Source organism: Callorhinchus milii, unplaced genomic scaffold, assembly GCF_018977255.1.
Source record: "Callorhinchus milii isolate IMCB2004 unplaced genomic scaffold, IMCB_Cmil_1.0 Scaffold31, whole genome shotgun sequence".
NCBI classification, from domain to species: Eukaryota; Metazoa; Chordata; class Chondrichthyes; order Chimaeriformes; family Callorhinchidae; genus Callorhinchus; species Callorhinchus milii.
This window is the reverse complement of record NW_024704772.1, coordinates 2,867,701-2,884,240: the sequence shown is the minus strand read 5'-3', so window position 1 is coordinate 2,884,240 and position 16,540 is coordinate 2,867,701. Positions and strand designations below refer to the sequence as shown.

At 53.8% G+C, this 16,540-nt stretch overlaps 1 protein-coding gene across 1 annotated transcript in view; it reads left to right on the top strand.

The window, feature by feature from the left end:
- The first annotated feature begins 2,411 nt into the window (after positions 1–2,411).
- The window catches only part of LOC103174088 (liprin-alpha-3), a 15,781-nt gene continuing 1,652 nt past the window's right edge, over positions 2,412–16,540 (top strand). The window contains exons 1-7 of the mRNA XM_042344935.1: positions 2,412–2,509; positions 7,757–8,099; positions 10,108–10,209; positions 10,874–11,038; positions 11,727–11,801; positions 12,208–12,417; positions 12,931–13,077. Of these exons, the coding sequence (XP_042200869.1) occupies positions 7,866–8,099; positions 10,108–10,209; positions 10,874–11,038; positions 11,727–11,801; positions 12,208–12,417; positions 12,931–13,077 (933 nt within the window). The 5' untranslated portion in view covers positions 2,412–2,509; positions 7,757–7,865. The remainder of the gene's footprint in view (positions 2,510–7,756; positions 8,100–10,107; positions 10,210–10,873; positions 11,039–11,726; positions 11,802–12,207; positions 12,418–12,930; positions 13,078–16,540) is intronic.

The following is a 16,540-nucleotide window of genomic DNA, read 5'->3' as shown; positions in this document are numbered from 1 at the left end:
TCTCGAGACTTCTACAGATTGGGTGGCGTGGGAGACACAAAAGAATCAGATCTAAGGTGGTGCAATATTATGCTTTATCCCTTCATTTTTATCCTCCAGGAAATACTGTGACTTATCCACCCAAATATGTATTCCCTCTTGTTGGGCTAATTCTTTGAATCGCTTGTAATCCATCCTTAAGACTTTCCCTCTCCGTAAATTCTGTGACTTGCTGCCCTTGTCTCAAGCACCCTTGCCAATATCCCACAGAATAATCTTCTTATGCTTTTCCTCAGCTTAGAACTCATTGAGACTCTCAGTTCAATCCCTCCTGTCTCAGTACGTGTAATAATCGCTTAATTTAATTGTTGCTATCCTTAAATCAGATCACGCCTCAAGAGCTTCCTCTTCGACCGTGCCGACGGTCACCTCTCCCCTCACCTTGGCTCAGCCGGGTGTCTGACACACGCGGAAACCCATCGCCGTTGCTTAAGAGTATCCAAGCCAAGCTGAGAACTCCCTGCATCCCACCTACACACGGAAATCCCAGAGATAGATGGGTTGGAATGGAATACGCTCTCTCTCTCTCTCTCTCTCTCTCTCACTTTCTCTCCCTGGACGGACGCCCCCCATGCTCACCTAATTCCAGAGAGCGTTAGGCGCAGGTTTGCAAGAGCCGAGGCTTGGGGGGGCGGCGGTGGGGGGATCCCAGAGTGTGCGTTGGTGGTAACTGCTGGAATCTAACCAGCTAAAACCACACAGCTTGGCCATTGATAGCGCCGTCCGGCAAGCTTCGCGCTGCTTTCCACCATTAAGTGCTCTGAGATGCTTCCCTGTATGAAGACCTCTATATAAATGCAATCCTCTGTATAAAGTCGTTGTGAAGAGTTATTAAACTGAGCTGTACCTGTCTGTACCTCTTCAGATGGTGTCAAAAGACCCCTCTGCACTAATCCAAAAGAGAAAGCGCTCTTTTTTTCTCCAAACGGTGTGTCTTAGGTGCTTTGAAGTCCACCTGAATAGGCTTTTAAACGTCTCAAATACCAATGCAGCGTTCAGTCCTGTCCTGTCCTGCAGAGCGTGAGATTCGGATTTGGAGTCCCCGTAGCGCAGTGGTTAGAGCGCTCGTCTCGCAAGCGACAGGATCCGGGTCCGGTTTCCGGGCAGGACCAAACCTTGGGCAAGTTCCCTTACCCCACGCACGCGCCTCCGTTTACCGAGCAGTAAGTGGGAACCCGATTGTTGGTCCGTTGCCGGATCGCTTTCCGGGGGTAATAGTAACACTCCCTCTGCTCACGAAACCTCGCCCCACGAAACGCCCGGCGAGTTCACTTCACCGTGTCTCCCGTCAAGCGCTTGGGAGGCGTCCGGAGCACGCGATGAGGCGCTGCGCCGAGTGCGAGGACTCCCTACTGTTATCAACGCGAACCGCCGCAGGCGGGTCGCAGCCGGCGCTCGCTGCAAACCCGCGAGAGGCGGGCGCGGGCGGGCGGGCGGGCGTTTTACAGCCTTGCCCGATTGATCGAGACGGAGGCAGGTAAGGTTGGCAGGTAACAATAATAATAATAATAATAATCCTTGCATTTGATGTATAGGGCCTTATCGGGTCCTCTAAAACGTCTCAAAGAGCGAACACGCCGCGAAGCGAAGTGACTGTGGGCTTTGCGGGCGAAAGGCGGGTGGGCCGGGCAGGGCAGGGCAAGGCAGGGCAAGGCAGGGCAGGGCAAACAGGCTGCTCGCCCTGACCAGGAGACTTGCTGCAGGTTCAAGCACCTGAATGAAGTCCTCGCCTGGCATGACATCATCTCTTTTGGGGAGGGTGGGAGAGTCCCGCCCTCCCGCCCCGCCCTCCCCGCTCGGATTGGCTCCTTCCCGTCCCCCCGCCCCCTGGGCTCCAGCCGATTGGCCGCGGGCCCTGTCCGTCAGGGGCCCGGGCCCCGGGATTGGTCGAGGCGGCTGTCCATCGGCTGACGCGGACAAGCCCTGGGTGGCAATTGATGGGCAATTGGGTTCCAGGTTCTCCTCTGGTTCTGGAGGCAGTCAATGTGGGCGGGAATTGCCAACAGGAACGGATTCTGGGAACCTGGTCTCCCTGTTTCTCTCCCCCCCCCCTCCCAACCCCCCAATCCCCCCCCCAACCCCCCCACCACCCCTCCCCCAATGGGAAGTAGTGGATGAGCAGTGTGAGTGGGGTCTGGGGGGGGAATTTCCATCCTGATTGCCCATTCCCCCCCTCTGTTCCCCCCCCCACCACCCTCCCCCTTTCCTTCCTCCTTCCTTGATTCCTCCCTTCCCTCTCTCACTCCCCCCCCTGTCCCCCCCCCCCCAATCCCCCACTTCCTTACCTTTGAAAGCAGGAGGAGACTTTCCTAGGGATTGGACCATTGGAATAGAGAGAAGAGAGAGAGAAGAAGAAGAAGAAGAGGAGGAGGAGGTGGTGGTGGGGAGAGAGAGTGGGACTTGGGTGGGGGGGCAAAAGACCCCAAGCAACTGGGACCCCCCCACTGACTGTCTGGGAGTCTCTCCAGATGTAAGTAACTGTGCTTTAAACAATAATCTGCTGATGGACCGTATGGCTAAGAGCTTTCACACGAATCAGTGCAAAACCATTTGACTTGAAGCCTTGTGTGTGTGTGTGTGTGTGTGTGTTTGGGTGTGTGTGGGGGGGTTAACCTCCATATGTGGAGGCTGGTGCTTTTTTTTTGGGGGGGGGGGGAAAGGGGGCAATGCAATGCAATGAGGGGGGTAGTGGTTTGGTGTCTCAGAGATGCTTCAGAGCTCTGCATTCTGCAGACTGGTCGATTCTGCGAATTAGATCGTTCCGCGATTGCATTTTGCGCCCTGGGCAGAGCTGCTGAACAAATACAGCATTCAGGTGAGATGGAATGGTGATTTCTTTTCAAAAAAGGGGGAGGAGAAGAGTACCAGAGCTTCCCCACACCCTCCCTCCCTCCCTTTCTGTCTCTCCATCACCCCCTTTTTTTTCCTCTCTCTCTCTCTCTCTCTCTCTCTCACACACTCTCTTTCTCTATCCCTCTCTTTGCATTTTGTTCAGAGAGAGATTGAGAGAGAGAGAGAGAGAGAGAGAGAGGAAGACATACAGTGATTTATTTGTGGGGTAGGGAAGGGAAAAGAGGGGTAAGGGGGAAGAGAGCAGCCAACGTTTAAGAGGCATCCCCTTTTTTTCCCCCATATGATTCTAAAGCACGTTTGTGTCTGTCTGTGGCAAATTGGGATGAGATGCAATCTCTCTCTCTCTCTCTCTCTCTCTCTCTGTCTCTGTATATATATATATATATATATATTTTCCCCCTATTTAAAAGACTTCAATGGCAAATGCTCAATCATTTTGCCAGGCCCCAGGCAGGCAGGGAGGCAGGGAGGGAGGGGAGGGAGGGAGGGAGGGAGGGGAGGCAAGGAAAGGCAAGGAGGCAGGGAGGGGAGGGAGGGAGGGAGGGAGGGAGGGAGGGAGGGAAGGCAGGGAGGGAGGGAGGGAAGGCAAGGAAAGCAGGGATCTAAGCCATCAGTGATGCATTGAATAAGAAGTGCCCCACACTCTTTCCTCCCTCCCTCCCTCCCTCCTGCATTTGCAAGGAGTGATGGTGCTAAAGAATTGGCTGTGTGTGTCTGTGTGTGTGTGTGTGTGGATCTGTGTGTGTGTGTATGTGGTTTTTTTATATATATATATATAGATATATATTCCCGTGCAGAAATATGTCGCTCCCAAAATACACAGTGTACTCTGCGAGGATGTCTCGAGACGTCTCGACGACGTGATAAGGCAATGAAGGCGCTACATCGGAAGCAAGGATCGTTATGTTGTCGGGAACGCAGGCGGTTTGCTCAGCCGCTGACTGTCATGTCATTCGGTTGGGAAATGACTGGGATGGATGTGTGTGTGTGTGTGTGTAAGGGAGGAGACTACATCACTAGCCATTTCCATGAGTACCCTTTATATAAAACCGTACAAATCTGCAGCTTGTGTCTGTGCAGCAAAGATCTGCTCCACCCCCACCCCCCTCTCCAAAAGTACACAGTCACCACACTTTACAGCGTATCCCGTGAAGCGCTTCGAGACGTCTGGAAGACATGATAAGGCGCCGGGTCAAATGCAAGGATTGTTATTATCCTCTTGATGTGCGAGCCCACAGTTTATACACGGTGTTACAGCTAACACTGATATGGGGCTCTCTCTCTCCCTCTTTCTCTCCCTCTCTCGCTCGCTCGCTCGCTCTACCTGACCGTTTTATTGGAACATTTTTTTGATAAAGGGTGGGGGGGGGGTTGGCGGTGGGGCGGGCGGGGAATTTGTTTGATGTTTACTTCTATCGGCGCCTGCTTTTGTTTTGCTTGGCCGCGTCTTGCCAGAAAGAGGTGCGTTGGAGATAATTATCTTTCGTCTATTATGAGGTCTCGCTGGAGGAAACCGATCAGCACATTTGAGGGGAGAGATAACAAGAGCTGTTTGACAGTACGATCCGGGTGGCAATGTGTAGATGGATGTGTGCGTGCGCGCGTGCGCGTATTGTGTATGATGTGTGCGTGTGATGTGTGTGTATATTGTGTATGATGTGTGTGTGTGTGATGGATGAGAGGGTGTAATAATAATAATCTTTGCATTGGATATAGCGCTTTTCACGTCTTCTCGACGTCTCAAAGCGCTTCACAGAATATGCTGCAAAGTGAATTGACCGTGTAATTGTGGGCAAAACGCAGCAGCCAATTGTGTAGTGTGTGTGTGTATTGTAAGTGATGTACGTGAGTGTGTGTGTTGGGTGTGTGTTGGGTGCGCGCGCGTGTGTTGGGTGTGCGCGCGCGTGTGTTGGGTGTGCGCGCGCGTGTGTGTTGGGTGTGTGCGCGTGTGTGTGCGTGTGTGTGTTAGGTGTGTGTTGGGTGGGTATGAGGGCGTTGGGTGTGTGTGTAGTGTGCGTGCCTATTGTGTGCGCGTGCCTATTGCATGCGTGTGCGTATTGTGTATGATGTATGTGAGTGAGTGAGTGTGCATTGTGTGGGTGCGTGTGTATTGTGTATGATGTATGTGAGTGTATGTGTATTGTCTGTGTGTGAGTGTATTGTATATGATGTATGTGAGTGAGTGTGTGTGTATTGTGTGTATGTGGTACTTCATAGTGTCTGCAGTGCCATATTCAGCACATAACTGCTGCAGTAAATGCATGTGATGTATGATGTCCACACACGTGTATATTTCAGCCCATTGGAGGAGGTGAATGGTCAAAAGCCTTGAACACGCTGCCTGTATGTGCAGCCAGGCGGACACATACAAACACGGTGTACCTGTCTCGCTACTGAATACACCAGCGCTGGATATTTGAACAACGTATATGTTCGGAATACGTGAATACCGCTGCGTTAACCGCGTTTCGCCCACAAAACACACGGCCGCTCCACTTTACGGTGTACAGCCGTGAAGCGCTTTGAGACGTCTCGAAGACGCGATGGGGCGCCGGGTCAAATGCGAGGATTATTATTCATACATATACATCATCAGGAAACTGAGCATCGATTGCTATGTAGTGTCGGATTTTTGTAATGAGTTTGATTTGGGTGGAAGGACTTTGGGTCAATGTGTGTTGGTAACTCTTGTTATAGCAACAACCCAACGTGTAGGACTCTTTCTGGGCCCAATTTTATATATATATATATATATATATAAAATATATATACAGATCAGCCATGATCTAATAGAATGGCAGAACAGGCTTGAGGGGCTGAATGGCCTCCTCCTCCTGTGTTCCTTATAATAATCTTCGCATCACATCACAGCGCCTCATCACATCGTCGAGACGCCTCAAAGCACGTCACGGATTATACTACAAAGTGCAGTGACTGTGTATTTTGTGGGCAAAAGGCGGCAGCCGATTGCGCACAGCAGCAAAGGATTATTATTGAAGGGATTATTACCCCCAGAAAAGCCATCCGCCAGTCGACTAACAACCAGGTTCGTACTTACTGCTGATAAACAGGGGCGCGCGTGTGTGTGTGTGGGGTGGGGGGGGGGTAAGGAAACTTGCCTAAGGTTGTGCCCCGCCCGGGAAGTGAACCCGGGTCCATTCACTTGTGAGGCGAGGGGTCTAACCACTACCCTGGAGGACTCCACGTTTGACCAAATTTAGTCTTTCACTCCATTGCGGTTTGTGGGACGCTGCTTTGCGCAAACTGGGTGCCGAGTTTCGCCCACAAAATCCACAGTCACTGCACTTTACAGTATGCCATGTGAAGCACTTTGGGACATCCTCTTGAGGTCGAAGCACTATAACCAATTCAAGTATTATTATTATTAATATTTAATTCATTTTAAAAAGCATATGCACCACTCACTGTCTGTAGGATTTGGGATGAGATATTAAACCGAAGTACCGTCAATCCTCTATTGAAAAAGAGAGGGGCATTTCTCTCTCTCTCTCTCCCCCCCACTCCCCCCCGGAGTCCTGTCCAACAGTCCCCCAGATAAAATTGGTCAAATTACAGGGCTGTTACTGTGCACTGTAGCTGCCATGTTTCGTTACAACTACACAGTTACTACACTGCAATGCAATGCAGTATATGCTTTGATATAGATCAACATTGTCGGTGCTACACAGACGAGGAGTACCGTACGGTCGGTACCTTCCTTGTGTTTACCATACTATGGAGTCCTGTAGCTCAGTGGTTAGAGCGCTCGCCTCGCAAGCGAGAGACCTGGGTTCGATTCCTGGCGGAGAAGGCAAAACCTGAGGCAAGTTTCCTTACTCCACACACCCCTCTGGTTACCTGGAGGTCAATAGGATCCCGGTGGTTAGTCGATGGGTGGATCGCTTTTCCTTCAAAAATTATTATTTTTTTTAAAATAATAATTTGGTCACTCAATCCACGACTGTTTGTGGGACGCTGCTGCGCACAATTGGCCGCCGCGTTTCACCTACAAACTACGCCGTCACTGCACTTTACGGATACATCCTGCGAAGCGCTTTGAGATGTCTCAACGATGGGATAAGGCGCTGTATCAAATGCAAGAATTATTATTTTATTATTATTGGAAATCTCTGGGAGGTCTGAGAAGATATGGATTGTGAGGGCTTAGTTAGAGAACAGTACACAGTGGTTTGACAGATGTTGATGAGTTGTTGCAGCCTGGTGATGGCTTGCATCTGTAAATTGGACAATGTTGAATACGAGTAAAGCTCTCCCTCTACACTGTGCGTCCGTCCACACTCTCAGGTCAGGGTTAGAGACACAGTAAAACTCCCTCTAACACTGTGTGTCCGTCCACACTCCCAGATCAGGGTTAGAGACACAGTAAAACTCCCTCTGCAGTTTTCCATCCAGTGTCGTGGTGGTGATGGGGGGGTGGGGGTGGTGGGGGGTGTGAATGCTTGGATTTCCTGCACGAGGCATCCAGTAACTAATGAGTTAAGGAAACACGAAACAGAGAGAGATGGTGTGTCATGCATTGATCTATCTGCTGAAATCTACACAGCCGCTGATAATATCAGTGCCTTCCTTTATCTTATCCGTCTCGCTTGCCATCCGTGTCAGTGCCTGGCTCAGTAGGTAGGGCTCTCCCTCTTGGCTGTTTCTGTTCGAAGCTGCCATGACACTCTCGGAGAAGAGAAGGCAGTTTTTCCTGGCGTTCCGGTCAACAATCTCGGCCGACCCCTGAGCGACAGGACGAGGACTCCGCCAAACACACAGTCAGTTCGCTTGAGACGTCTCGGAAGACCTGATGAGGCGCTATACCAAGCGCAAGGATTATTATTGTTGTTTTCGTTCTTTTCAGCGCTAACCTTCCGGCGATCGGAGTGGCCGAGGAGGGAATCCCGCCCTAGACCCCTTGCGTGGGCCACCCTCCCGTTCCCCCAGCGTTTCGATGGTCTGACCCGGGCAAGATGATGTGCGAGGTGATGCCGACCATCAACGAGGACAACCGCCGGGGCTCTCAGTACGGCTCGGACGACGCCAACTTCGAGCAGCTGATGGTGAACATGCTGAACGAGCGCGAGAGGCTGCTGGAGAGCCTGAGGGAGACCCAGGACAGTCTGGCCGGCGCTCAGCTCCGTCTCCGCGAGCTGGGCCATGAGAAGGATTCTCTGCAGAGACAGCTGAGTATCGCTCTACCACAGGTACCCGCCTCACAGTCCAGCCAACGCCTCCTGCCTCCCTCCCTCACCCGTCCCCTCCCTCACCCGTCCCCTCCCTCACCCGTCCCCTCCTTCCCTCCCTCTTCCCTTCCCTCGCCTCCTTCAAGGCCTGTCTCAAGACCCTCCTCTATCGACTGCGCCATCGGCCATTTCAGCCCCGAAACACTGTCACTCTCTCTCTATCCCTCCCTCCACCTCTCCCCCTTCTTCAGGTTGTGCCTGAAGACCTTCCTCTTCGATCGTGCTCACGGTCATCCCCCCCAGTCCCCCCCAGCTTGTCGTCCCGCAATTGGCTGCCGCGTTTCGCCCACAAAATACACAGTCACTGCACTTGACAGTGCATCTTTCGAGACGTCGCAACGACGAAAGCCAGGATTATTATTATTAGTAGTAGTAGAACCATCACTGTGGAACAAATGTCGCGTTGAATCCTCGGTGTGAATGAGCGAGACCTTGATGAGGCTCCTGGAAGTCGGGGAGCTCCGTGAGGCGTGAAGGGTAATCGCGGGATTAGGGTCCTGTTGTGACCACTTGATTAAATGTCTCCGCACCCAGAGGCGAGGGACAGTCAACATTCCCCGATTGAGGGACAGTTAACGTCACCCGCTACCCAGCCCAAAGAGTCTGTCGTCCTCTTCACTGGTTGGGTGTGAGCGTGAGCGACGCAGTTGCCTGCTGGCGTGTGGCACGAGCTGTGTGAGTGGCGTGAGTGAGGCGTGAGCTTCGTGCGCGTGTGACGTGAGTGTGCGTGTCGCTTCGTTGAGGCATCTCAAAGCGCTTCACAGGATATACCGGTAAAGTGCAGTGGCTGTGTAGTTTGCGAGTGAGACATTAGTTGCGCGTGTTTGCGTGATGTTCGCTCTGTGTTGCATGTGGGTGGTGTGCGCGCGTGGTGTGTGCGCGTGCGATGTGTGTCCGTGTGGTACGTGCGTGTCTGCGTGTGACACGATCTGTATTTATGCGTTTGTGAAGTGTGTGTGTGTATATATGTGGTGTGTGTCGGTGTTTGTGTATCTGGTATGTGTGTTGTGTGCGTGTGAGAGTCCGTGTGAGTGACTCTCAAATGCCCGTCAGTGTTGGCCAAACGATAGCCAACAACCCCCCCGTAGCAGAGAGAGAGGGATAGAGAGCGGACACTGAATCGCGTGTCACAGGAGCCATGTCATGGCGTGTGGGTGCCTGAGCTGCACCCTGGTGATGGGCTCGGGTGCACCCGTGTGCGCGCGCGTCAGCGAGCTCACGCGGGTGTCCCTCTCTCTCCTCACGTTGAATTGTGCGGAGCTTTGGGATGCTTCCAAGGCCGTCACTTGGAACGGTGACGCAGCTAACAGATTGGGTCGGCGTTTCGAGGCTGATTGGATCTGCCGCTCGCTCAACTAGCGCTGGAACAGATGTCACCTGCAGCTCACGCAGCTGCTGTAGACTGTCAGCGTCGAGACCTGCCAACATCCGTGTGACGTAGCCCACCACAAGGTGACCCCCCCCCCCCCCGCACCACCCCTTAACCCCATTCCCCACCCCCCGCAACCCCTCGCACCCCTCTAGTCAAACCACCTCCCGAGCAACGCAATGTAATGCAACTCAGAAGGTCAAACGTCAGGGCCTTCAATGAGCCAGAACAGGTTAAACACAGGCGAGGAGTAGTAGTAGTAGTAGTAATAATAGTAATAATAATCCATGACTGTCTGTGGGACATGGATGCCGGGTTTCGCCCGCAAAACGCACGACCGGTTCACTTTCCGGCATAGCCCGGGAAGCGCTTTGAGACGTCTCGATGACCTGTATCAAACGCAACGCCTTATTGTTATGTTGTGTTAATAATAATACTACTAATAATAGTAATTCTGGCATTTGATACAGCGTCGCTGGGCTGGGGCTCGCTCCCCTCCCCCTAACCCCTCCCCACCCCGCCCGGCCCCCCAATTCCCCTGCTCTCTCTCCCCATCGTGTCTGCGCTGGCATTAAAGTAAAGGCTCTTCTCCCTGCGCAGGAGTTTGCCGTCCTGACGAAGGAGCTGAACTTGTGCCGGGAGCAGCTGCTGGAGAGAGAGGAGGAGATTGCGGAGCTGAAAGCTGAACGCAACAACACCCGGGTCAGTGCAGCAGCAACAACGGCGTGCGGGGGGGCAACGGTGGGGGGTGGGTAGCGGGAGGTGGGGGCGCGGTGGATGGGGGGGGAAACAGGGGTACATGTGTGGCTGCTCCGTCTGGGAGGGATGGGACCTCGACGCCCGAAGGTGAAGGGCTCCAATACGTGGGGGGGAAGCGATTGGAAGTAAGGAGATGTGACCCTCGCGGGTCCAGGGTCAGAAATTGTGTCTGCGTGTCCATAGGGTGTGTGTGTGTGTGTGTGTGTATGCGCGCGCGTGTGTAGCTTGTGTGTAACGTGTACGTGATGCATGTGTAGTGTGTGTAGAGTGTACGTTTAGTGTGTGGAACGTGTGCGTAAGCGTGTGTGTGTGCTGGCTGACCTGACTGTGTTGTGTGCGTGCGTGCGTGCGTGTGTGTCGGCTGACCTGACTGTGTGTGTGTGTGCGTGTGTGCCGGCTGACCTGACTGTGTGTGTGTGCGTGTGTGTGTGTGCGTGTGTGCCGGCTGACCTGACTGTGTGTGTGTGTGTGTGTGTGTGTGTGTGTGCGTGTATGTGTGCCGGCTGACCTGACTGTGTGTGTGTGTGTGCGTATGTGTGTGCGTGCGTGTGTGTGTGTGCGTGTGTGCGTGTGCACCGGCTGACCTGACTGTGTTGTGCGGTTCCAGTTGCTGTTGGAGCACTTGGAGTGCTTGGTTTCCCGACACGAGCGTTCGCTCAGGATGACGGTGGTGAAGAGACAGTCCCAGTCTCCGGCCGGTGTGTCCAGTGAGGTCGAGGTGCTCAAGGCCCTCAAGTCACTGTTCGAGCATCACAAGGCACTGGATGAGAAGGTAAAGGGTGGCCGGGGGGGTGGGGTGGGGGGGGGGTACGGGGTGACGGGGGGCATCGCTCTGTGTGCAAATTGGCTGCCACGTTCGGCTACAAAACACAGTCACTACACTTCGGTATATCCCGCGTGTGTGGAAACCGCTGTCAGTGTGGGCACCTGGTTCAGCACGTGTGTCAGCGCGTGTGTGTGTCAGTGTGTGTGTGTGTGTGTGTCAGCGCGCGTGTGTGTGTCAGTGTGTGTGTGTCAGCGCGCATGTGTGTGTCAGTGTGTGTGTGTGTGTCAGCGCGCGTGTGTGTGTCAGTGTGTTGTGTGTGTCAGCGTGCGTGTGTGTGTCAGTGTGTGTGTGTGTCAGCGTGCGTGTGTGTGTCAGTGTGTGTGTGTGTCAGCGTGCGTGTGTGTGTCAGTGTGTGTGTTTGTGTCAGCGCGCGTGTGTGTGTCAGTGTGTGTGTGTGTCAGCGTGCGTGTGTGTGTCAGCGCGCGTGTGTGTCAGTGTGTGTGTGTGTCAGCGCGCGTGTGTGTGTCAGTGTGTGTGTGTGTCAGCGCGCGTGTGTGTGTGTCAGTGTGTGTGTGTGTCTGTGTGTGTGTGTCAGTGTGTGTGTGTGTCAGCGCGCGTGTGTGTGTCAGTGTGTGTGTGTGTAATTGGGGGTTACCCGCTGCCGAGGTCTGGGTTAATCTCCGCTCCCCGACAGGTACGAGAGCGTCTGCGTGTGGCTTTGGAGCGGGTCTCGATGCTGGAGGAGGAACTGGAATCCACATCGCAAGAGGTGAGCGTCCGTGTGGCAGCTCCACAGGTCCTCTCTCAGGTCCACTCGATCCCTGGTCGGGAGGACCCAGGTTCGATTCCCGCGAAACATTGGGCGAGTTTCCTTACCCCACACACACACCTCTGTTTACCAGCGGTTAGTAGGAACCCATTTGTTAGTCGATTGGCGGTAATAATCCCCTTTTTTAAAAAAAAAAGTAAATGTATTAATAATAATAATTCGGTCACTTCAATCCACTGCTGTTTGCGGGGACACTGCTGTGCGCAATCGGCTGCCGCGTTTCGCCCACAAAATACACAGTCACTCCACTTGACAGCGTATCCTGTGAAGCGCTTTGAGACGTCTGGAAGGCGTGATGAGGCGCTGTATCAAATGCCGGGGATGATGATTACTGTTGTTGTTGTAGATTGTGGTGGCGCAGCGACTGACGAACGGGTTGCTATTGCCGGGGGAGAGGTCGGGTGACCCTGATTGCCAGGAGCTGGTGCAGTTGAAGGAACGTCTTGCCTCGCTGTGCCGGAAGGTGGCCGAGTTCGAGGAGGAGCTGAGCACCACCAGGAAGGACCTCATGAGATCGGAGGAGTCCAATTCCAAGCTGCAGCGGGACCTGAAGGAGGTGAGGAGAGCGCACGCGCGCGAGAGGGAGAGAGGGGGTGGAATCCCTGTAGCTCGGTGGTTAGAGCCCGTTCCTCGCAAGCGACAGGACCCGGGTTCGATACCCGGGCAGGACAAAACATTGGGCAAGTTTCCTTGCTCCACACACACGCACATGCACACACACACACACACATACACACGCCTCAGTTCCAGGCGTAATAATCCCTTCAAAAGTAATAACTCGATCGCTTCAATCCACGGCTGTTTGTGGGGACGCTACTGTGTGCAATCGGCTGCCGCGTTTCCCCCACAAAATACAGTCACTACACTTTACAGTGTATCCTGTGAAGCGCTTTGAGACGTCTCGAAGACGCGATAATAATAATAGTAATAATTGCGTGTGATATCATGCCTTTGCCCACCTTATCACGGATAACATAACGGAAAAAGTGCTGCATCAAATGCAAGGATTATTATTCTTATTAATAATTATTACTGTTAATAATAACGACTCCGCTGGCCCTATCTCCAGGCCCTGGCACAACGAGAGGACATGGAGGAGAGAATCACAACCCTGGAGAAGAGATACTTGAGTGCCCAACGAGAAGCCACATCTCTACACGATGCCAACGACAAATTGGAGAACGAGCTGGCCAGCAAGGAGTCTCTCCTCAAACAGGTGACCCCACAAACCCTTCCGTCCGTTCCCCAATCTCTTGCCCGGTTCTCGTATCTATTCTCTGACCTGTCCCTCCCACCCCCACTCATTCACCCCCTTCCCTCTTTCCCACACACTCCCCCCCCCCCCCCACTGTCCCCACACCCTCCCAATCGGGAGGATGTCACGCTCGCTCACTCGCTCTTCACGTTCCTCTCTCTCTCTCTCTCCACTTCCCGTTCTTCCTAACTTCCGAAAATCCTTAGTGATTTGGACTCTCTCTCTCTCTCTCTCTCTCTCTTGTGGAGGAACTTGCAATAAGCTCTTGTTAACCCTCAACGGTCTCTGCCGTGTTCTGTTTCTCCCGCTCGCCAGCTCTATCTTAAAAACTATTCCACTGGAAAGGAGCGAGGAGGAGGCGCAAGGCAATATTCACACACTTGAGATATCCCGGTAACTCCTCAACTCTTCCCTTAACTCCTTAGCTCTTCATGTGGTGAAGCCGCCCCTCCTCTCCCCTCTCCCCCTCCTCTCGCCTCCCCCCTGCCCTCCCTCCTCGCTTGTCTAATACTGACCTAGCGATCTTTGTATTTACGTGTGAATTTTAACAGCAAGGAACTCTTTATTCACCACGCACACCACTACCACTGGCTCCCCCCAGCCTTGGCTGTGTGTGTGTGTGTGTGTGTGTGTGAGAGAGGTCCTTTCTGGTGTCTTGTCTCTCGATTCGGAGATGCTCCCTTGCAGTTATCTCCTTGAAGTATTGGCAGGTTGGCGAGAGCCAAGGCTTGGTGGGGGCGGGGGGAGCCCAGAGTTTGGGTTGGGGGGTAACTGTTGGAGTCTAACCAGCTAAACCCACATTATCTCGGCCATTGAGAGAGAGAGAGAGCACTGTCTGGCCAAGCTTTCCCGCTGCTTGTCCAGCGAGGACCACCCTCCCCGTTAGTTAGGGCTATGGCTGCGGGGTTAACAGGAGCTGAGGGGGAGGATTCCCTGCCCCCAGTGACCGGTCGGTCCTTCCAGGTCCTGCCGATGGGCCGGGTTGCCCTGGGACACTGCGGTCTGGCCTGGGCTCAGCAACAGGACTACTGAGATCTCTATGGGCATAGAGGAGTGCAGTATGAGGGGATGGGGGGAAGAATTTAATTCATTCATCCATTCATCCCCACATCAGTGATATTTGTACGTCGACACTTAATACCCCCCCACCCCCCCATCTCCCACTCCCTCACCCCCCCACCCCCCCACCCCCACCCAACCCCACTTTAAATGTATTTTTCTTCCTTGCTATTGTGTCGGAGCAGGTATGGAGAGATCAGGCAGGTGATCCTGATCCAAACAGCTGCCCTGACGCAGTGCTTTGTACATAGTGCTTATAGTACCAGTGATTCAAAAGGGATTGGAGGCAGAATTATTTTCTTCAATTTGCAAATATTTGGGAAAAGCACTTTAGAATCATTTAATAAAACAATTGTGTGTTTAATAAAAAAAAATTGTGCTTCAATGTATTTTTCTGTCTGCAAGTCTCTGACATGTTTTTTTTTTCCCCAGCCAGGCGGGTGTCTGACATGCACCGAAACCCGTCACCGTGACCGGCCGCGTGTCTGACACACACGGAAACCCGTCACCGTGACCAGCCGCGTGTCTGACACACACGGAAACCCGTCACCGTGACCGGCCGCGAGTCTGGCACACACGGAAACCCGTCACCGTGACCGGCCGCGAGTCTGGCACTCATGGAAACCCGTCACCGTGACCGGCCGCGTGTCTGACACTCACGGAAACCCGTCACCGTGACCGGCCGCGTGTCTGACACACAGGGAAACCCGTCACCGTGACCGGCCGCGTGTCTGACACACAGGGAAACCCGTCACCGTGACCGGCCGCGTGTCTGACACGCACGGAAACCCGTCACCGTGACCAGCCGCGTGTCTGACACACACGGGTGTCTGACACGCACGGAAACCCGTCACCGTTGCTAAAGAGACTCCAAACACAACTGAGAATTCCCCACATCCCCCCCACACCCGGAAACCCCGGAGATAGACCGTTGGAATGGGATGAGCTCGCTCTCTCTCTCTCTCTCTCTCTCCCCCTGGAGGGACGCCCCCCTGCTCACTTAATTCCGGAAAGTATTAGGCGCGGGTTGGCGAGAGCCAAGGCTTGGTGGGGGGTGGGAGCCCAGAGCGCGCGTTGGGGGCCAACTGCTGGAGTGTAACCAGCTCGAACCACATTAGCTTGGCCATAGAGCGAGAGAGAGAGAGAGAGCGCTGTCTGGCAAGCTTTCCCGCTGCTTGTCCTGCTAGGACCACCCTCTCCGTTAGTTAAGGCCTTGGCTGCGGGGTTAACAGGAGCTGAGGGGGAGGATTCCCCGCCCCCGGTTTCATCCCCGAGCTATTACCAATTGCGGTGCTGTGTTACTGGAAGGAAACGTGGAAATTCCCTGTGGGAAAGGGGCCAGGATTCGGCCAAGCGTAAATTGTTGGAAAGTATGTTACACTTCAGGGGGCGGTGTGGCCTCAGGAATAATCCTAATAATCTTTGCTTTTGGTGTAGTATGTGTTGAGATGTCTCAAAGCTTCACAGGATATACCGTAAAGTGGTATCGACTGTGCATTTCGTGGGAGAAACACAGAGCGGTGTCCCACGCACAGTTGTGGATTAAGTGAGCGCGTGTTTTTTTTTTTTGAAGGGATTATTATTATTATTCCCCGGAAAGCGATCCGCCAATCGACTCACGGTGCTGCTGGATAAACCGAGCCGTGCGTTGTAAGGAAACTTCACTGTGTCTCTAACCCTGACCCGGGAGTGCGGACGGACGCACAGTGTCGAGGGAGAGCTTCACTGTGTGTGTCTAACCCTGACCCGGGAGTGCGGACGGACGCACAGTGTCGAGGGAGAGCTTCACTGTGTCTCTAACCCTGACCCGGGAGTGCGGACGGACGCACAGTGTCGAGGGAGAGCTTCACTGTGTGTCTAACCCTGACCCGGGAGTGCGGACGGACGCACAGTGTCGAGGGAGAGCTTCACTGTGTGTCTAACCCTGACCCGGGAGTGCGGACGGACGCACAGTGTCTCTAACCCTGACCCGGGAGTGCGGACGGACGCACAGTGTCGAGGGAGAGCTTCACTGTGTCTCTAACCCTGACCCGGGAGTGCGGACGGACGCACAGTGTCGAGGGAGAGCTTCACTGTGTCTCTAACCCTGACCCGGGAGTGCGGACGGACGCACAGTGTCGAGGGAGAGCTTCACTGTGTGTGTGTGTCTAACCCTGACCCGGGAGTGCGGACGGACGCACAGTGTCGAGGGAGAGCTTCACTGTGTGTGTGTGTCTAACCCTGACCCGGGAGTGCGGACGGACGCACAGTGTCGAGGGAGAGCTTCACTGTGTGTGTGTGTGTGTCTAACCGTGCTGTGGCTGTCCTGGGAGTGGTAGGCGGCGGAAATTTGTGTTCCCGGTTGGAGTGTTTCTGAGAAGCGAGC